The sequence below is a fragment of the Anguilla anguilla genome, chromosome 10 (assembly GCF_013347855.1).
Source record: "Anguilla anguilla isolate fAngAng1 chromosome 10, fAngAng1.pri, whole genome shotgun sequence".
Classification (NCBI taxonomy): Eukaryota; Metazoa; Chordata; class Actinopteri; order Anguilliformes; family Anguillidae; genus Anguilla; species Anguilla anguilla.
Window position 1 is genome coordinate 43,537,012 of NC_049210.1, and position 22,022 is coordinate 43,559,033.

Genomic DNA, 22,022 nt, shown 5'->3' on the forward strand with positions numbered 1-22,022 from the left:
TATCCGACTCCCCCCTCGCGCTTGTTGAGACAAATGACTGCGCGCGGCTCATTAGACCGGTGGCGGCGTAAACAGATGGTCTCGCAAACCGGGACTCACACCACTGGAACCCCGGGGACGTATTCTTCGGAGATTAAATATCCATTTCCCGCTTTCCCTTCAAACGCATCGCGGTCTATCGCCAGCACCGCAACGTGCTGTTCGGTACAAATAAATAATCCAGTGTCATTTGTACACAAACGTGAAAAAATTAGCGTTAAAAATGCACGGAAATAACTAGCCTATGGTAGCACGGGTATATATAAGGCGAGTAAGTCAAACGAGAATGTACTATATATGGTTTGTATATATACACAGATCTTAAACATATTAACCAATAAAAAGAACGAATTTCTTTGGCGGTTTATTTCAAAAGCCCTTGGTTACAGTAACACTCTTGACTCTCGTGACATCTTCAATAAAGTGGAAACTAAATAGGTTTTAAAAAGATGGAAGAACTGCAGATATGGCAGCTCATTTTTTGGGGATTAAAACATTCCTGTCTTAATACAACCTGTTGATCTGGCACAGAACATATGTTCAGGTAAAAAAAACCGTCAGATTAAAAACATAAAAACGGAAACAAAATGGTAATAATAATAATAATAACAGTAAAATTTCACCAGATGCGGAACAGTAGTTGTACAAAAACAAAAAACGAAACAGAAAATGATTGAGACAATGCAGTTACACAAAAAGCCAGTTTCCTTTTCAAAACACCATAGACACATGACTGAAAATATAAAAGAAATATACTGCCATTAGTCTATCGATCAGAAAAGAAAATCTGTCTAAACGTGTTTAAAAGGTAAATTCTAAACATAATACTTATTTTCGGATAAGCCATAGGGGCCTTATCTGAATACCACAGTCCAGGGATGAGTAACTCGGTAACAGGGACTCAAATGGGACCTGTAGGGGACCTACAAGGGGAATGTAGAGAACGACTATAGGGGACCAACAGGGACCATATATGAGATCTATAGGGTACATTTGCAAGAGATCTAAAGGGGACAAACGTAAGAGATCTATAGGGAACAAGTATGAGAGATCTACAGGATACATGTGTAAGATATCTATAAGGTAATATACAAGAGAACTATAGGGGATATGATTAAGAGCTCTACAGGGAGCGTATACAGGGCATCTTACAGGGGGAAAATGTAGAAGATTTACAGGGGACATGCATAGGGGCTATAAAGCTGAATTTACACCCGTGTCATTCTGCCACTTGTTAGAAGTCACATTAAGGCCACTTACAGGACAAATTCCACCTGACCACCAGCCTCCTCTGCTATGCAGACTAGCACCCCCTACAGGAGGACCACTAAACCCACATTCACCAAGGATTCCCATACCCTTCCAAAGATTTCCATAGATACAATAATCCAGAGCTTATAAGGTAAACAACTGAAAATGTACAATATAAAAATATTATCAGAAATAAGGAAAATGAAGTCCCAGATGCCTTAAGTGAAATTTACTGTAATAAACAAGCTGCACAGTTCTCTCTCTCTCACACACACACACGTGTGCACATCTTGTTCAATGGCATTTGGTTTGGTTTTACTGCAATCAGCCTGTGTGAAATACAAATGGAAAAAAACAGAACAATAAAACTAAAATAAAATACAAAATGAGGGTTTATATTATATATATAATCGTGGACATGTAAACAGGCAGGTATAGGGCCTTTGATCATCTGTTACATTTATTTCACCGACCACCAGAGGGAGCCAAAAAAGCTGTGAAGTATGAGCACAAGAAAAAAAACCCTCCAGTGTAAAAGGACTCAGTAGGTCAGGTGATGATCATGTGTCTCCCCCCAGAGAGGCTGTAAACACACTGTCGCAGGTACGCTCAGGTAAAAATGTGCACGCACACACACATATATACAGTTTTGTGAGGAGCGGTCTCACCCACAAACACACACACACACGCACACACGCACACACACACACACACACACACACACACACACACACACACACACACACACGCACACACGCACACACGCACACACACACATATACAGTTCTGTGAGGAGCGGTCTCACCCACAAACACACACACGCACACGCACACATGCACACACACACACACACCACACACACACGTAGTTCTGAGGGGCAGGCAGACACGTGGAGTGCGTGCATGGTTTATCCGGTGCAACAGGTGACGTTGGAGATTTTTCGGTTGTGCACGCGTGACAGGTTGGTGACAGAGTCCTTATCCTCATCTTCACGAATCCGCTTAGTCACCTGCCTGTGTGAAGAAGAGAGCTTACAGGTGTGCTCAGGTGTGTTCCGGCCTACTGACCATAGAGTCACAAAAACGTGCTCAGGTGTGATCAAGCTGACGGAACATAGAGACAGGTCTGTTCAGGTGTGATCAGGCCGGTGGATCATAGAGACAGGTGCGTTCAGGTGTGATTCTTACCTTGCCAGGTGCAGCACAGCCTCGATCACGTTGGAGCCTTCTTTGGCACTGGTCTCACAAAACAGTGAGTTATAGTTCTAGAGAGGGCAAACAGAGTCATTACAACACCTGCACTACAGAGTATGTATCATGCACTGTGTAGCACGCTGGATTTAGTATGTAGCATGCAGTGTAGAATGCTGGATGTAGTATATAGCATGCACTGTGTAGCATGCTGGATGTAGAGTATTTTATGTAGTATGTAGTATACACTGTGTAGCATGCACCGTGTAGCATGCTGGATGTAGTGTATTGTATGTAGTATGTAGTATGTAGTATGCACTGTGTACAGTAGCATGCTGGATGTAGTGTACGGTACGTAGTATATAGCATGGATGTAGCGTGCAGCATGGGGCAGGACTCACCATGGCGAGCTTCTCCCCGAGGCTGGTGGTAATGCATTCGATTCCTTCATGTAGGGCCTGCTCCCGGAGATCAGCCTTATTCCCCACGAGCATGATGGGAATGTTGTCCTGGGATATGTCCTGCATACAGATCCGCACGCACACACACACACACACACACACACGCACATACACATACTTTTAGTGTTTAGGGTTCACAGTTAAAGAGCTTATAGTTTAGGGTTTAGGAGTCAGAACTAAAGAGTTTACAGTTTAGAGTTCAGGGTCGGGGTTAAGAGTTTAGTGTTATAGTTTAGGGTTGAGCGTTCAGAGTTAAAGGGTTTATAGTTTAGGGTTTAGGGTTTAGGGCTTAGGGCTTAGGGTTTAGGGTGTAGGGTTTAGGGTTAAAGATGTACCTCAATCATGTCTATCCACTCTCGGACATTGAGGAAGCTTCTCTCACACGTGATGTCATACAGCAGAAGGACCCCATCAGCTCGTCTGAAGTATGACTTGGCAATACTCCTGAACCTGTCAATCACACACACACAACACAATGAATTAAACACACACACATGCGCTCACACACACACTATGCATTAGCATGCATGCGTACACACACACGCAAACACACTCACTCACACACACACACACACACACACACACACACACTCACACGCTCACACTCACTCACACACACACACACACACGCACACACAGACAGACACACACACACGCTCTTGCAAACACACACACCTCTCCTGCCCTGCGGTGTCCCAGAGCTGCAGAACTGTTGGCTCTCCGTCCACCACCAGAGTCTTCATCTGGAAGTCCACCCCTGTGGATTACATCATTATTACATCATTACTGCAGCTATCCCTTTCCATACCCTGTGCATGACGTCATGTGTTTTGTACACGCATACTCAGCTTGTGATGGTATGCGTGAGCATGCATGCGCACACATGCATGTCCATGTGTCTCTTTGTTGATGCATGCTTTTCGTGCACGCATTTGTGTGTGCATGCATGTGCATGTGCATGCTTGTGCATGCGCGTGCATACCCAGTGTGGTGCTGCCATTCTCTCGGAACTCGTTCTTGCAGAGTCGCATCAGCAAGCTGGACTTCCCGACGGCAGCATCGCCGGCCAGAACGATCTTGTGCACGCGCTCAGAACCCGTCAGCTTCACGCCTGGGTCCTCAGAGTCCACCTGCAGGGAACAGGAACAGGTGCGGCTCAACAACACATACTCATGTCCCCATTAGATACCTTCATATTCACACAGCACCTGCTTACACTGCACCTGCTCACACAGGTGCGCATTCTCACCACACCAGCTCACACAGGTACCTGAGCAGACAGACACTTCCGGGTCAAGGTTGCCGGGCTGCTCCTGCTGATCGGCTCTAAAGGCTTCCAGTCCAGAATCGAGCTGCTGTCCGACCCGTCCGGCAGATCCAGAGCCTGGGATCACAGGAACACATACATACACATAAATACTGTGTGTGTGTGTGTGTGTGTGTGTGTGTGAGTGCATGTATGTGTGTGTGTGTGTGTGTGTGTGTGTGTGTGTGTGAGCGCATGAGTGTGAGTGTGTGTGTGCGCATATGTGCGTGTGTGTGTGTGAGCGCATGTATGTGTGTATGTGTGTGTGTGTGTGTGAGCGCATGTATGTGTGTGTGTGTGTGTGTGTGTGTGTGTGTGCGCATATGTGCGTGTGTGTGTGTGTGAGCGCATGTATGTGTGTGTGTGTGTGTGTGTGTGTGTGTGTGTGTGCCGTGTTCTTACATCGCTTTCGTAGGCGTACTCTGCCAGGCTGTCCGGTCGCCGTGGCTTGTGTTGCCGGGCGTCGGCCTCGGAGTCGTATCCGGTGGAGCCGCGCATGGTGGACGTTCCGCTGTCGAACCAGCTCTCCGGTAGGCTGTCCACCTCACAGCTCCGCCTCCGCATGGGGTCGCACAGCGCCAGCGAATCACAGTCCTCGTCCTGGAACGAAGACCCGGACGTCCTGGGGGTGGGGGGCGGGGCAAAGCAGAACGGGGCAGGAAGTGTCACGTCAGAGAATCAGATAACGTTTTCGGACTCCACAGAAGCCACATTCATTTAATTAACGGACCAATCGGCTACGGGCACAGAGCTGATGTCATACCGGCCACAGGAAGAGTGCAGTTCGCTCAGTCTGGGGCTGGCCATGGAGAGGGTGTCGCCCGTCGACGTTTGAAGGCGCTGCAAATTATAACACTGGAATTACATAAACCACAGACAGGAGTTACATCACAGGCACAACAGTGACATCATCACAACAAGGCATTACATCATTAAGCTTTCGGCCACCAGCTTGGGAATGGCAAAGTGAAAGGTCTGCTCTTTGGAAACATAAAGGAAGCTGGTCAGGAAGGAGAAACAGACATAACTCCATGCTTCAACTGCCCCTCCATTAACTGTGAGAGTGTGAGAAATCCAATCAAATCAATGGATTTGGTTTTGTGCAGTTTCACACGCCACTCAGTGACCACCGAGGGCCACATCTGAGGGCCACATCCTCAAACTAGCAACTTCACACCAGCTACCTTTTATAAGATGTGAGAGACCTATATACAGTAATATAAAAACTGAAAATTCTGTTTTTTATCTGATTAAGTGTTAATTAAAAAATCTATTTAAAATAAACTTAAAAGCAGCCGTTGCACCATAAGAATAAATCTTTAAGGATACTTTGAAAACAGTTTCAGACACATATTGGAATCACATAGCTCACACTTGAATTAAATCTTCAATCTTGATTCACAATAAAAACATTTTAAAACTGAAATGATTTAATATGGCAACAATATTGAATTATGAACACTTCACATGTAAACTATTTCTAATACATTACATGTCCATATTAATTGTTCAGTTCAGGTCAGTTACATAAGTTCAGTTACATCAGAGAGTAGACTACAGGTCACACAATGCACTAGGATGACACTGCACAGAGCTGCTGATTGGTTCTTTGCCGCTGTTCTCACCAGGCATTGGTTATATTTGCTCACGCTGCTCTCCAGGGCCGACCTCAGGCCGTCATTACTGTCGTGGAGCTTCCTATTGGCTGACCTGCAGGGCGGAGCCAAAAGGACAGAGTAATCAAACCAGCACGACACAGATGAGTGTGTGTGTGTTTGTGAAAGTGTGTGTGAGTGTGTGTGTGTGTGTGTGTGTACTTACTGCAGGATCTCTATCTGTCGCTCCAAACTGTCCCGTTCATCTATGTATCCTCTCAACGCCTCTTCTCTGAGGAGAAAAAAAAGCCCAAAATTATTTATCTGACACACACACACACACACGCACACACTTTCACAAACACACACTTGCATACACACCATCTTACACACACTCAGAGTACACACACAAACTCAAAGGACACACATACACACACACACACTTTCACATACACACACACTCATAGTACATGCACAAACTCAAAGGACACACATACACACACACACACTTTCACATACACACACACTCATAGTACATGCACAAACTCAAAGGACACACACACACACACTTTCACATACACACACACTCATAGTACATGCACAAACTCAAAGGACACACATACACACACACACACTTTCACATACACACACGCTCGGGAAAGGGGCAGGTTTATTCCCCCCGTGCATCGTTGCCAGGTAACGCGGAACTGAAAGGCGCTTCGCGTGAGAATCTCTGGGAGTGCTAGGTCACTCCAGGATATCCTGTTACCACCATGGCGAAGGCAGGCAGACATCACATGGTCTCCTGATCAGCGACACTGCCTCCAGTGACTGTCACAGGACACCCCGAGGGAATATGTTTACACACTGACGCTGGCCAACCCACACAACACATGTTCCTTATCACATATGAGAAAACCCTGTGTGCGTGTGTGTGTGTGTGCGCAAGTGTGTGTGTGAGTATGTGTGTGTGCGTGTGTGTGTGTGTGTGTGTGCAAGTGTGTGCATGTGTGTGTGTGTGCACGAGTGTGTGTGTGCATGTGTGTGAGCGTGTGTGCGCAAGTGTGTGTGTGTGTGTGTGTGTGTGTGTGCATGTGTGTGTGCGTGCGTGCGTGCACAAGTGTGTGTGTGTACCTCTCACAGTTGATGGAATGACCAGTGTAGTCACTCTTCAGAGCGTCCAGCTCACTCTGTAGGAAGGCCATATTCGTGTGGGACTCCAGCAGGTCCTTCTTTAGCCTCTGATTCTCCTGAGACACACAAATACACACACACACACACACACACACACACACTTCCAATTAGCCCTGTCTTTAACACTATTAACATGGATATATTGTTTATGTGAGCAACAGCATACTCATTATGTAGATATATCTGCTTTTGAGCTATTGCTTGTCAGGCAGCCTAGCCAGATAACTATTAAAACCTAATAACGTGCTAATACCCTTTTCCCATCTTGTTCCACCATCTAATTGCACAATTAAAACTGAATTTGACATAGTGGTTATCAGTAAGGAGAATGCAATAGCCACACATCGCTAGCTGACATCATCCATCTTCACGTTTAACAAGCATGTATTGTTATCTGGCAAATATAAATTAATTTTAGAAAACAACAACGACAGTCAACATGCAGGAATTCTACCTATTTTTAGTATTGTCAGTCAATTTAATTCCTTTAGCTAGTTCTCCTTGCTGGCTACAGAAACAACAATTACTTGGTAGCTAAATAACCTTTAACCATCCTATAATCATTACACGGTGGTGACTTGTTTTTTTGGTGGGGGGCAGGACTTCAAGTGGTGTTTGACCACTGAAAGGCACAACAAATTCTTCCATTCAAAGGGGCAGAAAGAGATCATAGAGATGTGGACTAGATTCTGTGCGAGGGACGTGTGGTTCTGCAAGACAGGACTAATAAGAGAAACACTCACCACAGACAATTCACTGATTTTTCTTTTGAGTGCAGCCACCTCTTCTTTCAGGTTGATATTCTTGTACTGATCTTCAATCTGTGAGAAATGGAGTTTCCGTCTGCATGATCTGCTATCATTATTATTATTATTATTATTACTATTATTATTATTATTATTATTGTCATTATTTACCATCTGCATCTTCTGAATCTTCAGCTGAAGCTCACAGACCTCGGACTCGTACTGCCTCTTCAGCTCGCAGAGCACCATCTGCATCTCTGCCCTCTTCCCTTCCTGTAAAACAGGAAGTCACCCTACCTTGAGGGGGGTGCTGTGTTTTGGACGTGAGAACATATGATATTTGGGTTCAATACCCCCCAGCAGTCTGCATAAGTGCCTGCGCTCCCCGTTCTGTGTTGCCATGGTATCTTTGCTAAAGGCCGAGCCGTAGCTAACCTCTGGGCTGGGCTGATAGGGCTGGTTTAATGTGTGTAATGCTGGTGCAACGTGTGTAATACTGGTGTCATTTGTTGGTCTGTAATGGTAGTGTAGTGTGTATGTGTGTGTATGTGTGTGTGTGCGTGTGTGAGAGAGAAAGAGAGAGAGAGAGAGAGAGAGAGAGAGAGAGAGAGAGAGAGTGTGTGAGGGTTTGTGTGTGTGCGTGTGAGAGAGAGAGAGAGAGAGAGAGTGTGTGTGTGGGTTTGTGTGTGTGTAGGCATTCAGGTGCTTGCAGGTGTGGTTGTTCTCGTGGACAGAGCAAACACCACGGCTCCAAAGTAAACAGCCATCATTCCGAGCAAGGCCGAGTCACTGCACACTTACATAACCGGCCCAGTTCCCCAGAGCAGAGACCAGCTCTGACCTACTGAACATCTCTGACACCGATCAATCACTGAACTGGCTCTGAACCAGCACTCATCAATCACTGAACCAGCACACACCAATCACTGATCAATCACTGAACTAGTACTGATCAATCACTGACCTAGACCTGATCAATCATAGATCAACACATTCTATGCATAAGCAGAGATGGTGTGTGTTGTAGACTATATGTATAGGCAGAGAAGGTGTGTGTTGTACACTATATGTATAGGGAGAGATGGTGTGTGTTGTACACTATATATAGGGAGAGATGGTGTGTGTTACAAACAGAATAAAGGTATAGGTAAAGACAGTTTGCTGTACAGCCAAGGTACCTCTTGCTTTGTGAGACCCTCAGCTGCTCTGATTCGCTGATCCATCTCCTCCTCCATCTCACTGAGCTGGATGGCAGCCTTATCCTGAGATCTGCAGAGAGAAACCCAACACAGCACACCTTTACTGAACACAGTGCATCTTTACTGAACACAGCACACCTTTACTGAACACAGCACATCTTCACTGAAGAAAGCACACCATTACTGAACACAGCAAACCTTCACTGAACACAGAGCACCTTCACTGAACACAGCACACCTTTACTGAACACAGCATACTTTTACTGAACACAGCATGCCTTCACTCAACAAAAACTCATTTACTGAGCACAGCACACCATTGCTGAACACAAAACACTTCTTTGAACACAGCATACCTTTACTCAACACAACACATTTACTCAACACAGCACAACATTACTGAACACAGCATACCCTCACTCAACACAAACACTTTTACTTAACCCAACATACCTTAACTCAACACAAGACATCTTTACTCAACACAGCATGCCTTCACTCAACAAAAACACCATCCCTGAGCACAACACATCTTTACTGAACACAGCACACCTTTAGTCAACACAACATACCTTTACTCATTGCAACTCAGCTTTACTCAGCACAGGACACCCTTACTCAACACAACACATCCCTGCTCAACACAAATTACATGTACTCAACACAACACACATTTACTGAATAGAGCACACCTATACTCAATACAGCACACCCTAGTCCACCAGCCCTCCAGTGTGTGCGTATATGTGTATATATGTGTGCTTGTTTGTTTGTTTGTTTGTGTGTGTGTGTGTGTGCACGCGTGAGTGAATAATGTGTGTGTGTGTGTGTGCGTCTGTGTATTTGTGTGTGTTTGTATGTCTGTGTATGCGTGTGTGTGTGCGTGTGTCTGTATAATGTGTGTGTGTATAATGTGTGTGTGTGTATGTATCTGTGTGCGTGTAATATGTGCGTGTGTCTGTATAATGTGTGTGTGTGTATAATGTGTGTGTGCGTGAGCGTGTGTGTGTGTGTGTGCGTGAGTGTGTGTGTGTGTGTGTGTGTGCGTGAGCGTGTGCGTGTGTGTGCGTACCTCTTCACAGCGAGCGCCAGGCTCTCCATCTCGGTGCTCTGTATCTGGACCTCCCGGATGAAGTTGGTGATCACGCGCTCGTACTGCGGCAGGATGCGGGGCTCCGTCAGCTGGATGTTCTGGTACAAAATGGCCGCCTGTTCGCTCCTACGGTACGGCATTATTATCGTTAATATCGTTATTACAACTATTATAACACCATTAAAACTTTCAACGCCACAAAACCTTTAAAGGACTCAGTCCCAAACCCCCCTGATGCGCCATACGCGCCATATACGTTTCCACGCAGGAACCCGATTGCGGTTCTCCCAAAAGCGGCTGGCGGTTTTAGCCGGGTGGGTGGGTGGGTTTTTGCTGAAGGTAAATGCTGCAGGCCATGGGATGGGGGGGGGGGGGTTAGGCAGCAGAGCGGGTTTTTTTTCCACAGAAGTTTCGCGTTTCTCCCCCAACGGGAGGGAAAAACACACCTCCGAAGCGCAGTGGCGCAGGCGGGCGCACAGTCATCACATCGAAGCGGGGAAATCCCAAACAAACCCCCCCCCCCCTCCCCATCCATCCCAAAATCAACCCTGCAGGGCGAAACACTCAGCAGTTCCCCCCCCTCAGGGCTCTGTGGAGGGGGAAGAGGGCCTCATAGGGAGTGCTCTGACTCCGCTGGGTTCAAACAGCACTGGGCGGGTCTCAGTTTACCGAACCATAAAGATCAACAGAGCCAACAGAGTCAACAACCTGTAAGACGGCCTTCATAATCTCGCCCAAAGCCTGTGGACCGCGAGGAGAGCAACCAACCCGACCGCCATCTTCTCATTTCCGCCCTACATTCGTAACAATGACAACAGGAAGCACCGTGCAACAAAAGGGTCGTTTCCAGACACAGTTTATGTACAGGAGAAATGGCTGTTTGGCCGTTCACCGTATTTATCATACTGCATTTTGACTCCAAGCATCATAAATGCTCGTGTGACTCAAGAAGGAGGTTTGGAGTAATGGATTAATCGGTGTAGTGGCCTTAACAGAGTAATGGATTAATCGGTGTAGTGGTCTTAATGGAGTAATGGATACATCGCTTTAGTGGCCTGTGTCTCGCATACAAACAGGGTCTCTGTAAGAGAATGTGCCTAATCTGCTTACCACGGTGATATACAAAGCATGTACACAGTGTTCAAAACGGAACATTTTCACAGTAATCGCATTCAAAACACTGGAGATCATTACAGATCATTTAAAATGAATTTAATAAACTGACAAATGTCCACGCGCTGGAAACAGAATAGGACCCAGTCTATCAGTGGGCAATAGCGTGTTTAATGTGTGTATGTATAATGTGTGTATAATGTGTGTTTAAGAGGGACAGAGAGAGGGGGGGGGAGAGAGACAGAGATCCACCCTGGTGAAACTTCCATCTTAAACAGGCTGAAACTGATCAAGCTGGTTAAGACAGGTTTTTTTTGTTTGTTGACAATTCTAGCTGGTTTTAGCTGGCTGACCAGCTGTTCACCAGCTGACCAGACTGTAGTCAGCTAGTCCACCAGTATGGCCACCAACCCACTCTACCATCCTTACCAGCTTTGACCAGTCACAGACCATCTTAGAATCCCAGCTGGTATTACCTGACATTTTCAGCGGGACAAGCAGTTATACAGTTGTAGAAATCCAATGTATTTTTTCTGTTTTTGACCTAAACAGGGGACTCTGACTTAAATAAATAAATAACCACCAAACATAAGTTATGTATTTATTTATTGAATTTTTAAGATGTGTGTGTAAAAGTCGGCTCGTGTTATTGTGTACACAAACAGCAATGTTATCGTTAATAAGTAAAAGCTATCAAAGTAAGCACATACTAATAAAAAGCAATTAAAGGACACAAATTAAAATAATTAACATAACATAACATGTTATGTTAAAATAATTAAAACGAAATAACGCGAGGTTTATACTTCACCTGGGAATGAATTTTGCTTGTTCCCCAAGCCGGCTCTGGAACGTCTCCCACGCCTGAGCGAATCCATCGCCGTTCTCGCTCTCCATCTCTCCCCAAAATACGAACTCCGAAACGCCCTGGAATCCGATCCTAAACTCCTCAAAGTTAATCGATCCGTCCCTGTCCAGATCTAGCTGGGAAAATATGGTCTCTATTTCCGCCGGCCGTACGTGCAAGTCTGAGCAGACTTTGAAGAACTCCTCTTTTTCAATTCGTCCCGAATTATTCACATCACAAGCGTGAAAAAGCAAGCGCAGCTGGTCCGGAGCATCAGCTAAATCCATCGGGAAAATGTCAGTCGATGTACAAAAGTTACTTAGGCCTTTATTAATTTACCAATCCACCCCTCCACAAAATACCCCCGACTACTAAATCAAACGTAAGACACCACAAGTGTCAAAATTCAAAAAACGGCGCAGCCCCATCGTCCATTAAAATCAACATTGTTGAAGAACCCGAAAGTATCCAAAAGTCTAGCACTTACAGGTAAAAAGCAATCTGCGGCGATGCCGTTTCCCGTCGCCTGTTGCTGCCTGCTATATTTCAACGTCTGTTCATATCACCTTGTGGAGCGAAAAGCAGGACCTTGCTGACGCCACGAACCTGTCTCGCGGTTTACCTTCTTACGGAAAGGAACACACACCTCACAAAAATGGGCATCCGTCCAGGAGCTGCAGCGGAACGTGCGCTAATCTGACTGATAAGTGCGTTTACAATATTTTCCGTGCTGTGTAGGCTAGGCTTCTTCCAATTTCACATGCTGGTGTGTTCCTATCGTAATCTGCAAGCGTCAAGGGGCCATCGGAGTCCAATTCATGCAAAACGTATGAAAATGGTTTTAGCACACCGTTTGAATTTTTGCTGGTGGGTAACGTTTGTCGTCTGTGTGAATAGGCCTAAAACACAACATCAGCGTTAAGCTTACAGTTTAATAGCTTCGTAGTTTAATAGCTTACAGTTTAAAGAAGTGAGCCGGTGATTACACCAGACGCTTGTTTCTTCTGTAATATTTTCCTCATTTTCTTTCACCTTGGTCAGAATGGCCACCGGCAGTACAACCGGATGTAACCCGAGTTATTGATTGACTCGTGTCTTTCATTTGAGTCATATACACTTAATACTCCTCAGAATTCCCACTCTAAGTTTATCTGAAGCGCTAATGCTGGAGGTCAGTATTTGTGTAATCTAAAGGTTTTAGACTAACCCCAGAATAGAGGCAAACTATTTTAATAGTTAACTAAAAATAAAACACAAACATTTACAGATTTTGGATTTGATTATTTACATAAATTTAAAATAACGTTACAATGTTATTTCAACAGTTTTCTTACAATTATAATTATTTGGCTTTTTTATCAAACAACTACCAGAGTGAAGACTTTATACAAGCGTTTTAATTCTAAGTCTATTTATATACAAATGACCAGTACAGTACTGAACCACACAAAAACGACAGGTGCAGTATTTAAATACTCTGGTGTGTTCGGGCTTAATGACCGACTGAATGACAGGTGACCGGGGTTAATGCGGTCCAGGTGTGCAGTTAATGAGGCCGCCCAGGTGGGGTCGCGCAGGTGAGGTCGCACTTGGCCTCCAGGCTGGGGCTGATGCGTCGGAGCTCCTGGACGTTGTGGAAGTCGCAGGCACCATAGAGATGGAGAAGCCGCAGCCTGAGGATCAAAGACACTGAGCTCAGCTACACCTGAGAGAACATTCATTAGGCACAGTTATACCCCACTTAAGCTACACTACACACAGGTAACTCAGCTGGTGTGTTCCTTCTACCCTCTCTGGTTCTGCGTGTTAGCAGGAGGTTCTAAATGGTAATTCTGGTGCTGTCTTGCAGTACAGAATGTCCGCTGCCACGGTTCTGCACAAGCGTTTATGAGACCGTCAAACTGAAATGTTTCGGCTTTCAACGGTAAGAGTCCGTTGAGAACAAAGAGCCGGGTATTTGGCCAAATGCGGGACAAAGGCTGCTTTTCATAAATCGGTTTCATAAGTGTGGGAATGGAGCCGAATCAAGAGCCTCCTTCTCTCAGCATCTTCAGCGGCAGTCGACAGTGTTTATAAGTGGCACTGTTCTTCACGGGGATTACCAAAGGGGAATTTTCGGACACAAATAAACACTGCGTACAATGGGAGAGAGAAAGAGAAAGACAGAGAGGAGAGTTGGGAGAGAGACAGAGAAGACAAAGGGAGGAGAGAGAGACTGGGAGGAGAGAGAGAGAGAGACAGAGAAAGACAGGGAAGAGAGAGTAGGAAGAGAGAGACAGGGATTAGAGAAAAAGGAAGACAGGAAGTAGTGGAGATGAGAGAGAGACAGGGAGGAGACAGTGGGGAGAGGAGAGACTGGACAGGAGACAGACAGGGACGAGAGAGGCTGGAGAGGGAGTTGTGAGGAGGGCAGGAGGTTTACCCTCTGTGGTATCGGCACAGTTTCCGGAGGGAGTCCTGGCAGATGTAGCAGAAGCTGAGTTTCACTGTGTGCAGCTGCCTGGAGCCGTAACTGGCCAGGAGACGGACTCTGAGCAGGAGAGACTGAGGGCATGTAATACAGCATCTAACACAGCACAGGGCACAGGCATGTCTAACACAGCACAGTGCACAGGCACATCTAACACAGCACAGCGCACAGCAACATCTACAACAGCACAACACACAGCAACATCTAAAACACGCTGATGGACAGACACTTTTTGAATAAGCTCATGTCTAAGGGCAGGTTCATTATAAGGAACACACTGCCCCGCTACTGTGAACAATTACCAGCAGCGGGAGAAGGGGAGTATGTCTGTTGGCATAGTTACGGGACAGCGCTAGCTAGGTATTGTGATGCGGAACAGCCTGCTGATCTGTGGGAGCCATGGTTACAGTCACCGGGGGTGTGGTAATGAGCATGTGCCCAGGGCTCTAAATAGCCCAGAGATCAGAGCAGACCCTGCAGGGTCTGAGTGTGCCCTCAAGCACTGTGGCCCTATAGACGCTGAGGCCTGTCTTACAGATCATGGCCAAGCTGCAGCTGTCCGTTCGTCCATCCCCAGAGTTCTCTACTCACTGCACAGCACTGGAGATGGCACACAGACAGACAGGCAGGTACAGACAGACACACAGACAGACAGGCAGGTACAGACGTACAGACAGACACACACACACACACACACACACAGACAGGTACAGACAGACAGACACACACAGACGTACAGACAGACAGACACACACACACAGACAGGTACAGACAGACACAGATAGACAGACAGATGGGCGGAAGCGTACCCTTTGTTGCTGGTTTTGGTGGAGCTGAGGTCCAGGTACTGAAGACACTGGCAGGCCATGGAAATCGCCTGAATCCCCAAATCTGTCACAGCTGAACAGCCACTCACATCCAGGTACCTGCAACACACACACACTCACATCCAGGTATCTGTAACACACACACACACTCACATCCAGGTACCTGCAACACACACTGGATGGAAGTGCTGGAAATATGCAGTGCAGTATATGTCATGTAGGAGGTGCTGTAGTTATGCAGTGCAGTACAGTGTATGACCTGATGGAGGCGCTGTAGGTGCTAATCTCGATCAGGCTGCGGTCGGTGACGGAGGGGCAGCTGCGGAGCGTGAGGTCCTGGAGCTCGGGGCACTGACGCGCTATCAGGTGCACGGTGTGATCTCGCACCTGCGGGACAGGAGAAACGCGTCCTCACAAACCACACCTGGAGACGGGGGCCAGGCGCAAAGCGGGGACCGGGAACACGGGAGCCTCACCACAGCCAGTCCCGTCAGGTCGAGGGAGGTCAGCCGCCTGAGCCGGCCCGTGATGGAGGTCAGACACGCCTCCGTGATCTTCGGAAGCTTCCCGAGGTTCAACGCTTTCAGGTCGGGGCAATCCGTCGCCATGACTCTCAGAGCCGGGGCACTGAGACCCCGGCACCCGAAAACCTCTAACCTGTGGAGACTACAACACAGACACAGGGGCTGTGTGTCAGTAAATGAGCATATGCGCAGTGTGTGTGTGTGTGTGTGTGTTTACATGTGTTTACGTGTGTGAGTTTGTATGAGATCGATAGTGTGTGTTCTACCTTCCTCCATGTCTTTTGGCGATAATTTTAAAGACCCTGTCGGTTATGTTGCATCCATTGATTACCACGCTCTCCAAACTGCAAGGGAAGAAAGATGAAGTCGTTAAACAGTGACATCACAATGCCACACAGTGACATCACAGTCACATGGGGACTGACCCAAACCCACTGCTGATGAATGCGTTTCTGACTTATACATCAGGCAGCTTTCCTTTACAGAAGACTGAACTGCACCCCTGCAGTTGTGTGTGTTAGTGTGTTCAGTGCTTGCGCTGTACACAGGCCTTGCCTGCTGGTGGCGCTAGCGAGCGCAGCGACGCCGGTATCCGTGGCGCCGGTCCAGCTCACGTCCACGTCGGTCAGGCGAGCGCAGTGCCGGCTGCAGGGGAGCAGCAGCTTGTCTCCATGGAGACCGGGTCCGCTGCAGCTCACAATGCGCAGCTCCTGAAACGCACCAATCAGCACGTCCCTTAACACGATGCCGTTTATAAATGCACCGACACGCAATGACGGGTCCGCATCTACTGTAATCCTCTACAGGACTGAAGGAGCTCGGTCAGCTCCTGTGCGTTTTCACACAAACGGCCGCTGTAGACAGACTGCTGGGACACAGAGAGCCTGGGACACAAATTGAGGTCTGGGATACAGACAGACTGGGACACTGACAGACTGATCTCTGGGACACACACAGACTGGGACACAGACAGACCGAGTGTTGGGACACAGTCCTGACACAACAGCATCTGTCACTTGTTACAGAGGGGACCAGATCAGCCAGCAGGGGGCACTACTCTAAAGGCCGCCCACAGTAAGGGCGGGCAGGGTGTCGTAGCCGTACCCTCAGGGAGCCACCGGATTGGGCGAACAGCTCCTCCAGGCCTCGCGGAGTGACTTCCTTGTCCGTGCACCTGTACAGGGTCAGGCTGCCAGGGCCACGCCTCCCTATGCTGCTCAGCCAATCGGCATTCAGACACGTGCTGTTCTCGATCCTCACCACCTGCCCTACAGAGACAGAAGAGGGAGAGAAAGGAAAGGAGAATCTGTTAATCCTTGAGGAGGAGGAGGAGGAGGAGGCAGAGGAGTGTTAAGTCTGCCTCTGTGAGGCCAGGTTTCCCCCCGGTGACATCAGAGCCAGGCTCAGAGAGGCCAGATAGGCCAGGCTCAGATAGGCCAGATAGGCCAGGCTCAGATAGGGGTACCACAAGGCTCCATTGTTGGGTTCATACCAATTTGCCTTTCTCCATAGAGCTTCCTGTGGGTTTGAGTTTGGAGACTAAGCATAATTCATCCTCAAAGTCATACAGAACACCCTGGCCTCTTTCGTCACTGTTCTGAGTCCTGTAATTGGCTGGGACAGCCCTGTAAGGAGGCGGAGCTTACACAGTGTTCTGTCATTGGCCAGTCTGCACAGGCGATGGCAGGTTTGCGCTACGTGGCACAGGTCACCATGGGACATCAGCTTCAGGATGCCCATCCACAGCTCATCAGGAAGAGACAGCCACTGTTCAAAGACAGTGCCCCCTGGCTGCTGGTGGTGGAAACAACATTACTCAACAAAGTTACATCACTGATCCAATATAAAATAAAGAACCAATCACACTGAGTCTGAAAAGGAGAGCAGTGGCAAAGCCATCCCGAAATAAGACAGAATTCCTGACACAAAGCCTCTTGCTGGAGGGACGTTTGCCTTGTGGAAAAAACAGTCATGTGTTCCATGCAGGGTGATCGGGGAACAGTTTGGCTTTTCCGGATTTTTTTAACAGTTTGGCTTTTTGTTTTGTTTAAATGAAGCATGAAGAGGATCTCTCACCCCGTGATGATGTGGAGGACGAACGCTGTCTTTCAGAGGGCTGGGGTCTGGGCCTGGAGGAGAGCAGCTTTGAGTGCAGTTTCAGCGCAGTGTGGTTTCAACACAGCGCAGTTCAACTGCATTACAGTGCAATGCAGTCTCAGGGCATTACAGCACAGTTTCACTGCATTACTGTGCAATGCAGTCTCAGGGCATTACAGCACAGTTTCACTGCATTACTGTGCAATGCAGTCTCGGGGGATTACAGCACAGTTTCACAATATTTTCAGTCCGGTTTCAGTACACTGCTGCCATTTTCAATACGAGAACGTGATCAATTTCAGATGTATTTTATGTTGCTATATGATATGCTGAAACAGGGTTGGCCAGGAACACAGGGTACGTTGCTGGTATTGTTTTCATCCAAAAACAGGTTTTTAACTTTGAAAGAGCGTGGGCTTGTAGCCGGAGTACAGAGAAGTGCCATGTGGGTCTCATGACTGCAGGGAGATGAAATATCACAAAAACAAGAACGGCCTGGTGCTGTTTATGCCAGGGGACAGAGAGCAGTTCACCACAAACATAATCAAATTTACACCCCTCAGATTAGAGTCCATATCGCCTGAGATTGCTGATATTCCCTCAGCTCTCAGTGCTGATATCCCCCCAGCTTTCTGTGCTTATATTCCCATAGGTGTCAGTGCTGATATCACCCAGCTCTCTTTGCTGATATCTGTTCAGTTCTCGGTGCTGATATCCCCTGAACTTTCAGTGCTGATATGCCCTCAGCTCTCAGTGCTGATATCCCCCACCTTTCAATGCTGATATCCCTGAGCTCTCCATGCTGATATCCCTTCAGCTCTCAGTGCTGATATCCCTGAGCTCTCCGTGCTGATATCCCCTCAGCTCTCAGTGCTGATATCCCTTCAGTTCTCAGTGCTGATATACCCTGACCTTTCAGTGCTGATATCCCGGAAGCTCTGTGGTTAAGCAGAGTTTGTTTACAGAGCGCAGCACCACAGGGCTCAGTTGACTCATCCTTTGATACAGGGGGCGGGGCCAGCTACAGTACTACTCACTGAGGGCGGAGTCCCGGGGAGGGCAGTCAGCCACAGAGGAAGAGGTGGCCGCTGGCCGATTGGACGGTTTCATACTGCAGACAGGGAGAGCAAGATGAGCAGGGGGCAGGAGGAGGATGGATGGAGAGAGAGAGGGAGATAGGAAATGAGAGAGCAGGATGAGCAGAAATAAAAAGAGAGGGAGGGAGAAAGAGAGAGGTAAATGAGTTTGAATGACCTGTGCTCTTCCTTATTGGTGGCATTTTGTAGTAAACAAACTCACCAGCAGATGGCACCACAACCTTGGAAATTCATTCCTGCTCATGTTTGTTTGAAATTTCAGAAAAATCCAAAAGGATTAAAAGGATTTTAAATAAGATAAAAAATTTGTATATGTTGTTCTGCCCCAAAAACTGTTGCCCAGCAAAGAGCAACTCACAAGACAGTGCTGACAATAGTTTGATAAACACAAGTGCAGACAAATACCCAACCCTATGCTAACATTCTGGGTACACACAGCTGACATGATTTTAAACATGATAATTAAATTCAGTCATATGATGAATGAGATGCATTCATCCAAGGACAGTATCATTAGCTGAATGTTAGCAGAGCTGTAAAAGAATAAAGGAGTTAAAACCAGGTGTATTTCTGCGCATTATACCCATTCTGACAGTGTGAGAGAGCTGCAGTTTTCCAAAGAGCCGAGACTCTCAAATCAAAAAGCGAAAACATTCTGACTGCCTGTCAGAGGGTTGTTCTGTTTCCACGGCAACTGCTTGTCTTCACAGGTAGAATGCAGGGCTACCCGGTGACGGACAGAATCGGGACAATGGGCTTTCCAAAAACCAACGGAATTTACCCCCGCATCAGACTGCTGTTAATCTGAAAAAATATCAGGGGCACAGGGGAATATCAGCTGTGCAGGGGGGACATTTAGCTCAAATGATGAGGCTTATGATCCCTTCTGCTCCAGTGAGCAGTTACGGTGCTGAGCAGGTAAACTCTTCAGGTGTGTGGTAATCCTGGACAAAAGCTCCATCAGGACTTTTGATTCCATGGAGGGTTATCCAATAAACTGAGTGACGGCTGTACGAGAATGGGGCGGGTTTTACGATCAGTCACGGCTCAGTGAGTGGTGGGTTTCTTGTGATTGGCGGGTGTCTCACCTCGGCAGCAGTGTCCACTCGGGGTAGGATGACCACAGCATGCTGGACTTCTCCCAGAACCTCCGGCGGCGTGAGGAGCCGGCGCTAATGGCCCGTCTGGGCGCGGAACCTGAACACAGCGTAACCGAGAGAAAACAACAGCGTTACACTGAACCTGAACACAGCGTAACCGAGAGAAAACAACAGCGTTACACTGAACCTGAACACAGCGTTACCGAGAGAAAACAACAGCGTTACACTGAACCTGAACACAGCGTAACCAAGAGAAAACAACAGCGTTACACTGAACCTGAACACAGCGTAACCAAGAGGAAACAACAGCGTTACCAAGAGGAAACAACAGCGTTACACTGAACCTGAACACAGCGTTACACTGACCCTGAACACCAGCGTTACCATGAGAAAACAACAGCGTTACAAAGACCCTGAACACAACGTTGCCAGGACACAGCGATAGCTTGACAAACTAATTTGATGTTATTCCAGAGAGTTTTCTTATTGGTTGATGTACCAATCAATCATTAAGTGTGTGTGAAATGCATTGTACATTAGCGCAACGGGGAACAGAGGAACAGGTGTTGCTGCAGTGCATTGTGGTACCTGCTGGTTTCTTTCCTTCAACGGTCCGCTTCTTCCCCTCGTCAGAACCCCTGCGACACCCGTCCTGCCCTCCTGAGTGCGCCTCTCTCTCTGGGGCTTCTGCTGGGGCAGGACCAGGTCGCTCTGTGGTTGTGCAGTCAGCAGGTGTGTTAGCAGGTCGCTTAGTGGTTGTGTGGTCAGCGGATGTGTCTGCAGGTAAATCTGTAGTTGTATGGTCAGGTGAGTATGTGGGTAGTTCCGTGGTTGTATGGTCGGCAGGAGTGTCTGCAGGTAAATCCATGGTTGAATAGACAGCAGGTGTGTTTGCATGTAGTTCTGCAGTTGTGTGGTCAAGAGGTGTGTTAGCGGGAAGCTCTGCGATTGTGTGATCAGCAGGTGTGTTTGCATGTAGTTCTGCGGTTGTTTGGTCAGTAGGTGAGTATGTGGGTAGTTCCGTGGTTGTGTGGTCAGCAGGTGTAATTACATGTGTAGCTGCATAAGGAAGCATCTCCTCCAGAACAGATACAGGTGAAAGTGTGCAGACTGCCAGACTCCTGCCCTCTCCCCTCTCACAGTTTGAGCTGTTTAAATCCTTAATCACTCTAGTGAGATTCATACATCTGTTATCACTGGTGTCAACACACTGAGATTGTAGTCTGCCTGCTCTCTCTTTGCCTAGCACCTCCTTACGGCCTTGCACCTCCCTGAAGCTCAGCTGAGCCTCCTCATGACCCTGCATCTCCCTGCAGCCCACCTGCACCTCCTTAAAGCCCTGTGCCTCCCTGCAGCTCAGCTGCGCCTCCTTATGGCCCTGTGTTTCCCTGCAGCCCAGCTGCACCTCCTTATGACTCTGTGTCTCCCTGCAGCCCAGCTGCGCCTCCTTACGGCCCTGTGCCTCCCTGCAGCCCAGCTGCGCCTCCTTAAGTTCCTGCATCTCCCTGCATCCCAGCTGCACCTCCTTATAACCCTGCGTCTCCCTGCAGCCCAGCTGCACCTCCTTATGGCCCTGCGTCTCCCTGCAGCCCAGCTGCGCCTCCTTACAACCCTGCGGCTCCCTGTAGCCCAGCCGCGCCTCCTTATGGCCCTGCGCCTCCTTGTAGCTCAGCTGCGCCTCCTTACGACCCTGCGTCTCCCCGCAGCCCAGCTGCACCTCCTCATGACCCTGCATCTCCTTGCATCTCAAACGAGCAACACACATGAGGTAGGTCTCATAGACGCTGGATCCAGCCTGTAACGGGAGGTGGGGCTGGGAGAGGGGGCGGGGCAGGGGGTGGGGCTCAGGGCAGGGCTGGGAGAGGGGGCGGGG

The 22,022-nt window shown here is 47.8% G+C and overlaps 2 protein-coding genes across 3 annotated transcripts; both read right to left on the reverse strand.

Annotated features, from left to right (window-relative positions):
• Nucleotides 1-2,048: 2,048 nt before the first annotated feature.
• rasef (RAS and EF-hand domain containing) lies at nucleotides 2,049-13,176 on the reverse strand. Of its 2 annotated transcripts, none has more exons than XM_035380463.1 (17): nucleotides 11,999-13,176; nucleotides 10,054-10,200; nucleotides 8,961-9,051; nucleotides 7,954-8,055; nucleotides 7,780-7,857; nucleotides 6,977-7,092; nucleotides 6,069-6,134; nucleotides 5,873-5,957; nucleotides 5,011-5,087; nucleotides 4,650-4,869; nucleotides 4,212-4,325; nucleotides 3,924-4,071; nucleotides 3,617-3,698; nucleotides 3,277-3,391; nucleotides 2,882-3,001; nucleotides 2,478-2,554; nucleotides 2,049-2,303 (listed from the first exon to the last, which is right to left on the reverse strand). In XM_035380463.1, exons 1-17 carry the CDS (start codon nucleotides 12,319-12,321, stop codon nucleotides 2,198-2,200), a joined length of 2,067 nt encoding a protein of 688 aa, XP_035236354.1. In that variant the 5' UTR covers nucleotides 12,322-13,176; the 3' UTR covers nucleotides 2,049-2,197. The 2 variants fall into 2 exon arrangements, with proteins under 2 accessions (XP_035236354.1, XP_035236353.1); XM_035380462.1 differs by having other exon boundaries at nucleotides 5,011-5,102.
• A 118-nt stretch (nucleotides 13,177-13,294) lies between these two features.
• On the reverse strand, nucleotides 13,295-21,978 carry LOC118207127. Its single transcript, XM_035380461.1, has 13 exons — nucleotides 20,738-21,978; nucleotides 20,138-20,246; nucleotides 18,990-19,063; nucleotides 17,932-17,984; nucleotides 17,502-17,649; nucleotides 16,960-17,123; nucleotides 16,411-16,565; nucleotides 16,122-16,199; nucleotides 15,808-15,997; nucleotides 15,591-15,718; nucleotides 15,314-15,430; nucleotides 14,457-14,564; nucleotides 13,295-13,707 (listed from the first exon to the last, which is right to left on the reverse strand). The coding sequence occupies exons 1-13, from the start codon at nucleotides 21,912-21,914 to the stop codon at nucleotides 13,581-13,583; spliced, it is 2,628 nt and encodes an 875-aa protein (XP_035236352.1). The 5' UTR covers nucleotides 21,915-21,978; the 3' UTR covers nucleotides 13,295-13,580.
• Nucleotides 21,979-22,022: the final 44 nt, after the last annotated feature.

What these genes read in the sequence shown, in the direction of transcription:
- LOC118207127 (XM_035380461.1), bottom strand. Translation starts at nt 21,914, where the DNA reads ATGTGTGTTGCTCGTTTGAGATGCAAGGAGATGCAGGGTCATGAGGAG. An exon ending in GTCCTCCACATCATCACGGG is followed by an intron (nt 17,650 to 17,931) that starts GTGAGAGATCCT and finishes TTCCACCACCAG; the next exon opens with CAGCCAGGGGGCACTGTCTT. An exon ending in CTCGCTAGCGCCACCAGCAG is followed by an intron (nt 16,200 to 16,410) that starts GCAAGGCCTGTG and finishes CTTCCCTTGCAG; the next exon opens with TTTGGAGAGCGTGGTAATCA.
- rasef (XM_035380462.1), bottom strand. Translation starts at nt 12,321, where the DNA reads ATGGATTTAGCTGATGCTCCGGACCAGCTGCGCTTGCTTTTTCACGCT. An exon ending in CTGGCGCTCGCTGTGAAGAG is followed by an intron (nt 9,052 to 10,053) that starts GTACGCACACAC and finishes TTCTCTCTGCAG; the next exon opens with ATCTCAGGATAAGGCTGCCA. An exon ending in TCGGGGAGAAGCTCGCCATG is followed by an intron (nt 2,555 to 2,881) that starts GTGAGTCCTGCC and finishes TGCCCTCTCTAG; the next exon opens with AACTATAACTCACTGTTTTG.